We start from the raw sequence: 9,025 nt of genomic DNA, 5'->3' as shown, positions 1-9,025 counted from the left end.
TTATTATTATTGAAGTTATCTTGAATAATGAATATTTTCTTACGACTGCATTTAACTTAACAAAATAATAACCATTTTTTTGTTTTGCTTTTATTTCAAAAAATATGTATTTGTATAATAAACAATTTATCTAGTTTATGTGAGTCACAAAAGTTTAGTTAACGATAAAAACAAACTTTGAATGATTGTCTTCAATGAATAAATAACTAAGTTACCAAAGCTCTATTCTCCCTTTAAAATCAAGTAGTATTTGTATTACCTTCTAATCTTACTCCCTGACTTTCAATTTCCTGAAAAGTTCTATATTGAAAACCTCGAAACTTAGAGCTACACAGATTAGAGAATGTCTAGCTAAACACTACTTATCCAGTCGTATATAAGTAAAGGGAGGACTAACCTTTAATAGAATAAAGAACCTTAAAAACTGAAAGTCAAAAATAAATTATTTGATAATTAAGTTAAGTCAAATTTGTATAATTTCCCAACTGGCGGTGATCTCTTCCAGAATTTTTTCTGAGTTGTTCTAGATATTTATGATGCTCTCATCACATTAGTGTATTGGCTGTGAGGGTTTTGAGTTGCTCTCGATCCACTTCCTAAGTAAATCTCCCGGCTGCATAGTTGGCTGTTGCTGCGGAAGAGTGGTCCTCGAGTATTGATATTCACTAGGCGTTATTGTGGGCGTAGGCGATGGCATTGGCGGAAAAACTGCGAGATTTCGCTGACTCTCACGGGCTTCGGACCAGCCGTAGTCCCTTACAGTTGGAGCAGCTGTTCCGTATTGGGCTTCTGGACGTGGCTGCGACTCAAATCCAGAAGATTGTGACGAAGTGCGGGAAAGTTGATTCTGCTGTTTATCTTCGTAATGTCTCATTAGATTGGAAGTGCTTAGATCTTGGTTGAAACTTTGATTGGCGGCCACCCATGCGCTTATATCAGCTCCGCCGACATTCCTGTTTATGGACGGCAAACGCGATGGCATCAAAAGATTTTGCGAGGATCTAGTGAAAGTTTGGCCTAGTGCCAGGTTACTTTGTCCATGGCGATACCATTGCGACTCCATTGGGTTTCTCATGTGTTTCTGTTGAAACGTCATCGCCGGCTGGACCCGCGGTGCAACCACTGTAGAGGCATCGCCATAGTTCGAAGACCAAGCCTGCTGTTCCATCCGTTGCTTCGACAGATGCAACGAGTCCAGGGACAGCAGAGAAGCAGGCGTCCGAATTGTTCGCTGGGAAATCGTGGGGGCGGGTGAGTGGCACACAGAGGCGGTTCGCATGGACAAATTGCCATTGCTGATATCACTGTATCCACTTAAGTGCTGACTGAGAATGCTCAGCGTTTCATCATCGCATTCGTCCGCACAGAGGCGATGGAAGCTCTCGCAGGCAGACTCGTCCTGGTTCACTTGACTCAACAGATTGGTCCTGTTGGTGGCCAACAGAACAAGGGTTACAAAACTTCCCATCAGCTGTTGACAAAATTTGTTAAATAAGCTTCAAAATATAAGCATATTAACTTACTATAAAAGATATTCCACTGATGTAAGGATCCAGGAATTCGATACCCATGGCATACCCACTCCATAGCAATAGAGCAATGGTGAATCGTGTAAATTTCAATCCGTCGTAAATCGTGTGCAGGAAACACAGGGCCAGCATGGCATATGGATAGATCCCAATAAAGCACGATGCGAAGGTTGCTTGCTGCACTTGCTGTTGGCTTAAGCCCAGCGAATACAGCAAGAGTTTGCCAAAGGTACGGCCGTACAATAAAAGTTTGCTTGTCAGTTCGCGCTGTTCCAGGAAAATGCCCACGCCCGAAGTCACCACTCGAATTAAGGCCAGCACATGGGAGTAGGCATAGAACAAGGTTAGCCCAATGAATTTTCCAAGGTAAGTCGTAAACTGAATGGAAGTTGCATTCGGCAGCCGGCAGAGCAGGCACAAAATGTTCACTACAGTCAGGATGGTCATCAGAGTGCGGTATCGCTGCAGCTTGAACTGCCGTTGGGCAGTGGCCAATCGGTTGAAGTGCGGCTGCTTGAGCAGCGATGCTCCCTTGATGATATAGTTCAAGAACTTGGAGCTCAACACCATTTTCTTCTTCTCGTGCAGGACTTTATTCACATGTCGTTCGCAGCTGCTGCACAGGCGAAACTGCTTCTCCAGTTGTTCTCTACGGAAAATATAATTGTTATTAATAACTTGTGCCCCAACTTTTATATATATATCTATACATAGATGTACAATATAAATCGGCTTACTCATAGAAACTATCTAATCTAGTTAGCATGTCTTTGATTTGCATAGCAATGTAAATACTGGTATTTAGATCATATTTAGACATACATTTGGTATGTTTGTGGTATATCTTATTTGCTTGACTTATTTGTAAAATTTATAAAACACATCCATAACATGGTATATATAATGCTTATTGTTATTATTGTTAAAGCTTTGCCAATTTAATTAGCTCACCTGTAAACCTTGAGTTCCTGATCGAATCGGGATTCGTTCTTGGGCTCGAATTGGGAGAGCTTCTCGACCTTCAGGCGCTGCGCCTCGTTGCACTGGTCGCACAGGCCGTTTTTGGGTGCAGGAGGTTGAGCAGTCAGGACATCGGAGTAATATGAGTTGGCACAGATGCTGGAGCTGCCTTTGGAGCTGTTCTTCTGGGAGCCGAGACTGCAGTCTCGCTGCGACGTAATATCCCGGTTGTAGTCGCCGTCCTTGGTGAATCCATTGTACTGCTCGCACGACGGGCAGGTCCAACTGTTGCGATCCTGGTACGGAACTCGTACGTTGCCATTGCAGAACCAGCAGTTTACACGGGCGTCGTAGCGGGATCTGTAGACGTTGCAGGTTAGTTAGTCTGGACTATTAGAACTCAATGCATCACTTACCGTATGCTAATATAAACCTTGAACATAAACGTGCCGGCCACAAAGAGAATGGCACAAACAGGTATGGCCGTCGCCGCCAGGCGAATTAGTAGGGTTAGCATCGCTTTAGTATTTCGCTAATCTCGCACTATGCAGTCAGGCTGGTGCCTCTGTGGGTCATGGAGTCACTTAAATATACAGATGCCACTTAGAGATCCACTTTTTCCAAACGAAACGCAAAGCCGGCAGCAAGTCGGCATTAGCGCGCGCAGAAAATAACCACAAAATAATACAGCGGAACATCTAGCGATGACAGTCGTTAGGCGATGCGATAGTTTCTGTGAGTGGGCGTCGATGATAGCTGTGCCGAAATGTTAAGGTGGTAACACACTGCAAATTGGTTTTGTTATTATTTTTTATTTAGTTTGTTATTCACCTCGTTTGTAACTGCTTTGCAAAGAAGTGGACTTGATAAGATGGAAATAGGTCAGTCAATAGCTTATAATAAAAATGTAAAAATTGTTGTTAACCGTTTTTTGTCGCTGGAATTTACAGGATCTACACTATTATCAATGCAATTAACAATGTAAATAATAATTTACCTTCAAATTCTGTTTTGTGGTTCCTTTATTAAAAAAAAAAAGGTTTTTTTGTTTAAACTTTTCAAAGTTTGCTTACATATGGTGCTTATTTTTAAGCTCAACAAGATCGTACTGCAAGATATCTTTTCAACTGAGTTTAATGTGATAAATTGTACCAAAATTTATTCCTTTTCAATAAATTTTTCAACTTAGCTACTATCTTTCGATTAAACTTTGTATTAATTTGATTGATATTAATTAAAACTTAACGTTATGTCGGCAAGTGGTATGTTTTTGGTGTATAGCACACTAAAACAGGATTTCCTTTTCATTCTGTATGGCCACACTGCTGCCATCGTATAAAAGCCCGCGCTCTCCAAAGCGACTGCACTAATTTTACCAAGTGTGTGAAGCGGACAGTTTGTGTTGTGTTCGACTGCTATAAGCGAAAGATAATTTTAAGTTAAAAGTTCAAAAACCTAAAACAAATACAAAATGAGGGAAATCGTTCACATCCAAGCTGGTCAGTGCGGCAACCAAATCGGCGCCAAGGTAAGTTTTCCCATTTGCATTTTCCATTCATTTTCCATCCAGAGTACAGTTGCCAAAATGGCGTCATTTTTGCACGACTTCGCTGTCCATGTGGCAAAAATTTGTATTGAGGCCGGCATTTTCACACTCACACATTTGCATTTATGTATACCAAGTTGTGTGCGTGTGTGTACGAGTGGTCTTTTTGAGTCCCGGCATCTGTGTTTGTATATACCGCATATTTGTCCGATTTCGCAAAGATGCTTAAAATTTGTTGTTCTACTCTGGCATTTGGGGTCCAAAATTTAGAACGAAAGTTTGTTACGCCCAAATTTCCGATCGATATAATGTTTTAGGGCCATTGACATTCGCATATGTACTTCGTGCACATATGTATGTACATATGTAAGTAATTATAGTTGGGTGTGTCTGCAATTACACCGACGCTGGTGGCTATGTGTTGCCTGTGTGCGTGTTGCATGCATGAGTCATTTTCTCTTGGGCGAAAGACTTTCATAGTTTTTCACCGGTTGTGAAAGCCATTTCACTGCCCAGATGGTGAAGGGTACTTTTCTATCGTCAAAACACGATAGCTTTTCTACACGCACACAAGAGTTTGCTGCTCATTTGTATGTGTGAGCGTCGGCCGGTTTTTTCATTTTATTTTTTTTTTTTGCCGCTATGCGTCTTCTAAAGAGAAAACATGACGTCATTTTAACCTAAAATGGCTGAACCGGTCGTCGGTGAACGGTTCGCAGAACGTATAAGAGTTGATCTTATACATAGATGGGATATAAGTATGTAGATATATGTACGTAGGCTGCATTAGCTGTTCTATCGATTTTCATGCATTCCACACTCTGCTGCCTACTTCAAATTGCGCTACTAAAGCGCCTTCTCTATCTTATCATGGAATGAAACAATTTTCTATTTTTTATTCATGACTATAGTATAGGCAGATTTCGGTTCTCTTTCGGCCATTATGTGCCAAAACGAAACTTTACTTTGAGCAGTAGGAATTGGGAGTCTGCAAGGTGAGATGATGACCTTACATAGAGGAATTTGCCATCTGTTTGTCTCTATCCCAGTTTCCTCTCGCACACAAACACAACGAAGCCGAGAAGGGCGGTGCTGCACATGCGTGTGGGATAACGGGGCACAGGACACGAAGGTGATGTTGATGATGACGAATCTTTCTAGTCCTTGCCCGAAAAATCAATACCCACATCCTGGGCATGGGCCCATAAGCCGAAAACAACCCTCGGAAACGCCTTAAAACCCGAGCAGCTGCAACATCAGAATTGTTGTGCCCAAGTATGGCTCTCAATATCTCTCTCTCGCTTTCGACCCGACCGGCTTACAAATGTGTATTTCTATATTTATATATACACTCTATATACATAGAATCCGGTATGACGGTGCCATTTCGCTAAACGAGTGTCAACCACGCATTTCCTCCAATACCAGTGTAGCGACTTATTTCGGTTAATTGTTTTTATTTGTTTACGCGACATAAACAACGACCATCGCAAAAAGTTCAGGTGACGTAATGCCCTGAAAAACAGACAATTTATGCGCCAGATGGTCGGTAGTTGGAGCACTAAGCTGCAGTTTTAACCTCTCAGCAAACAGACAACGCCAACGCCTCTCTCCAAGTGGTACCCACTGCTCCTCCCACTCCTCCGTTTCCGTCTTGCAGAGACGAGAGTGGGTCGCGAGACCCGAACAACCGGTGATGTAAGCCGCATCGGAAGCAGGGGGCTTTTTGGGGTGGCAAACCCCGGCTCTGAGGTCGCCGGCATTGCGTGGGGGCAGCACGTAGACATATAGACAGACAGACAGATAGTAGTCATACAGCTCAGTTTTAGCCCACGCCCGAAGATTCGAGTAAGATCGGTTGGCGGAACGCAATGACAGCTGCGCCTCGAGATCCGAAACGAAAACCCACGCCAGATGACGTTATCGTTGGTGTGGCGATGGTGCTGCTGGTCGTGGTGGTGGAAACGCACCAAAAATGGCAGCGAATAAGTTATGTTAATCGGAGCTCGGCCCATACACAGAGTTTATGATGGCGTACATGGGTGGCCTAAACCACGTAGCCGAGCCCAGACATGTGTATGTACATCGGCTGAGCTTGTGCCCATTTATTCCAATCAATAAAGAGTTATATATAGACTGACTTTCCATAACCCAGCATACATTTCGTTTGAGAAGGTTTCTGTATCAAAGGTATCTGTATAAGTCAAAAGAAAAACAAGAAAATAAGATCGCCTTTCACATGCATCAACTTTCACTGGGCATGGAAGGAAATTTTAAGCAAATTACTTGCAGAATTGGAAATGAGTTTCAGTGATTAGTAAAAGTTTTCTTCAACGCTCTTGTGCAAATAAAAGTTACCGTTGCTTAAGCATAAACTTCTTTCGTGATTTATGTGGAGCTATCAAATATATACTAGCTATATATATATTTTTCGTTTTACGTGTTATTTGTAGCAGATGGTCTAGGCTTTGAGAAGTTTTACTACCATTGATTTTGTGTTGTGACTCATTTGCAAGTCATTCATACATTTTCCTAAGACTGAGTTAAAAAAAACACCCCCTAGAAATCGATTTTCCTACTGACTCATGTTCACAAGAAATTTTGTACAGCACCTGCAAGTCCTAATCCCACTAATCCCAAATTCTTTACTTCCATTTCTCATTTGCAGTTCTGGGAGATCATCTCCGATGAGCATGGCATCGATGCCACCGGCGCCTACCACGGTGACAGCGACCTGCAGCTGGAGCGCATCAATGTGTACTACAATGAGGCGTCCGGTGGCAAGTACGTGCCCCGCGCTGTCCTTGTCGATCTGGAGCCCGGCACCATGGACTCCGTGCGATCGGGACCTTTCGGCCAGATCTTCAGGCCCGACAACTTTGTGTTCGGCCAGTCGGGTGCCGGCAACAACTGGGCCAAGGGTCATTACACAGAGGGTGCTGAGCTGGTGGACTCAGTGCTCGATGTTGTCCGCAAGGAGGCCGAATCCTGCGACTGTCTGCAAGGCTTCCAACTCACACACTCCCTTGGCGGCGGCACTGGCTCCGGTATGGGAACCCTGCTGATTTCCAAGATCCGCGAGGAGTACCCCGACAGGATCATGAACACATACTCGGTTGTGCCGTCGCCCAAGGTTTCGGACACCGTTGTGGAGCCCTACAACGCCACCCTGTCGGTGCACCAGCTGGTCGAGAACACGGACGAGACCTACTGCATCGACAACGAGGCTCTCTACGACATCTGCTTCCGCACCCTCAAGCTGACGACACCCACATACGGTGACCTGAACCATCTCGTCTCCCTGACCATGTCCGGCGTAACCACCTGCCTGCGATTCCCCGGCCAACTGAACGCTGATCTCCGCAAGCTGGCCGTCAACATGGTGCCCTTCCCACGTCTTCACTTCTTCATGCCCGGCTTCGCTCCCCTGACCTCCCGAGGCTCCCAGCAGTACCGCGCCCTCACCGTGCCCGAGCTGACCCAGCAGATGTTCGATGCCAAGAACATGATGGCCGCCTGCGACCCACGCCACGGACGCTACCTTACCGTCGCCGCCATCTTCCGTGGACGCATGTCCATGAAGGAGGTCGACGAGCAGATGCTGAACATCCAGAACAAGAACAGCTCCTACTTCGTCGAATGGATCCCCAACAACGTGAAGACCGCCGTGTGCGACATCCCACCCCGTGGTCTGAAGATGTCCGCCACCTTCATTGGCAACTCCACCGCCATCCAGGAGCTGTTCAAGCGCATCTCCGAGCAGTTCACCGCTATGTTCAGGCGCAAGGCTTTCTTGCATTGGTACACTGGCGAGGGCATGGACGAGATGGAGTTCACCGAGGCCGAGAGCAACATGAACGATCTGGTGTCCGAGTACCAGCAGTACCAGGAGGCCACCGCCGACGAGGACGCCGAGTTCGAGGAGGAGCAGGAGGCTGAGGTCGACGAGAACTAAATTCGAATCGGAAATCAATCGAATTCTCGATCAATGTTTTGCGAAAAAAAATGAAACGAGAACAAATGAATTCAGTTGTAATAGATTTGTTCTCTTAACAACGTAATCAATAAAGTCGGATCCAATTTTGTTCACAAGTCTAAACAATTATGGTTTTTGTGTGGGGGTTTCTTATAATGAAAAAGAGAGATATTAATCATTTTGCCAGCCTGTGATTGTGAGACTGCGTTTTGTAGTCCCAGAAAGCTGATTAATGTTTGAAGTGTTGGTATTCATGTAACTAGGCTCATTAATGTAAGTTTTGACAAAAGCGAAGTATTTGTACATTGTTTCACATTTTCTCACTGTATTATTTGAAGCCGCAAATTTATGTTTATTTAATCGGGGTTTCTCTCCCAGCTAAAAACCAAAGAAATCTTTTCACCGGCTGTGTTTGTTTTGGACATGGTTATGTTTTGATGATTGATAATTTCATTCACATTAGTTTATTTATAGACTCTTTTATTTATTGACAATGATTTGCTCTACCTACCTCAACTTTCGAGCAAATGCTGCATAAACAAAAGTAGTTCGCCCTTGAAGAGGACATGACATGATATTTTCAGCGTAGGAAGTGGGCCTACGTAGTACGTACCATTGTGGTTCAGTCGGCCTTGTATGCAATAAATCTAATTAATATATATATTTTATGATAGACCTAAAGCTACGGTTTCCCACACACGATTTTCATGAAGGTGGAGTGTGAGTTTTTTGTTTTTATTCAAAACTTCAAAATCCACTTTGCATGTGTCATTAATATGAGTCATGTATCATAACCTTAATTCACTTTAATAAGCATAATTAGTTGGTTGGAATAGCTCGATTAACTACTTCTGCGGAGCAGATTAACGCGATTTGCTGTTTGAATGCGCAAATATATAAATAAAATAAATTAAATGCACAATTAAAGTGTGGTCATATAAAAAAATAAATTAATATTTTGCAGAGATTAAAATTCATTGCTTAATAAAATTATTGGCTAATTTTATAGTTTTA

General features: G+C 43.5%; 2 protein-coding genes across 2 annotated transcripts; one reads left to right on the top strand and one right to left on the bottom strand.

Moving 5' to 3' along the window:
• Positions 1-111: 111 nt before the first annotated feature.
• LOC117137084 lies at positions 112-3,192 on the bottom strand. Its single transcript, XM_033298313.1, has 4 exons — positions 2,906-3,192; positions 2,481-2,849; positions 1,524-2,178; positions 112-1,471 (listed from the first exon to the last, which is right to left on the bottom strand). Exons 1-4 carry the CDS (start codon positions 3,004-3,006, stop codon positions 551-553), a joined length of 2,046 nt encoding a protein of 681 aa, XP_033154204.1. The 5' UTR covers positions 3,007-3,192; the 3' UTR covers positions 112-550.
• Positions 3,193-3,849: 657 nt separating this feature from the next.
• On the top strand, positions 3,850-8,041 carry LOC117138525 (tubulin beta-1 chain). Its single transcript, XM_033300663.1, has 2 exons — positions 3,850-4,017; positions 6,704-8,041. The coding sequence occupies exons 1-2, from the start codon at positions 3,961-3,963 to the stop codon at positions 7,988-7,990; spliced, it is 1,344 nt and encodes a 447-aa protein (XP_033156554.1). The 5' UTR covers positions 3,850-3,960; the 3' UTR covers positions 7,991-8,041.
• Positions 8,042-9,025: the final 984 nt, after the last annotated feature.

This window comes from Drosophila mauritiana, chromosome 2R, assembly GCF_004382145.1.
Source record: "Drosophila mauritiana strain mau12 chromosome 2R, ASM438214v1, whole genome shotgun sequence".
Lineage (NCBI taxonomy): Eukaryota > Metazoa > Arthropoda > Insecta > Diptera > Drosophilidae > Drosophila > Drosophila mauritiana.
The sequence above is the reverse complement of the archived record's forward strand: the minus strand, read 5'-3'. Positions and strand labels throughout refer to the sequence as shown.

What these genes read in the sequence shown, in the direction of transcription:
- LOC117137084 (XM_033298313.1), bottom strand. Translation starts at nt 3,006, where the DNA reads ATGCTAACCCTACTAATTCGCCTGGCGGCGACGGCCATACCTGTTTGT. An exon ending in AAGGTTTATATTAGCATACG is followed by an intron (nt 2,850 to 2,905) that starts GTAAGTGATGCA and finishes CAACGTCTACAG; the next exon opens with ATCCCGCTACGACGCCCGTG. An exon ending in CAGGAACTCAAGGTTTACAG is followed by an intron (nt 2,179 to 2,480) that starts GTGAGCTAATTA and finishes TATTTTCCGTAG; the next exon opens with AGAACAACTGGAGAAGCAGT.
- LOC117138525 (XM_033300663.1), top strand. Translation starts at nt 3,961, where the DNA reads ATGAGGGAAATCGTTCACATCCAAGCTGGTCAGTGCGGCAACCAAATC. An exon ending in GCAACCAAATCGGCGCCAAG is followed by an intron (nt 4,018 to 6,703) that starts GTAAGTTTTCCC and finishes TCTCATTTGCAG; the next exon opens with TTCTGGGAGATCATCTCCGA.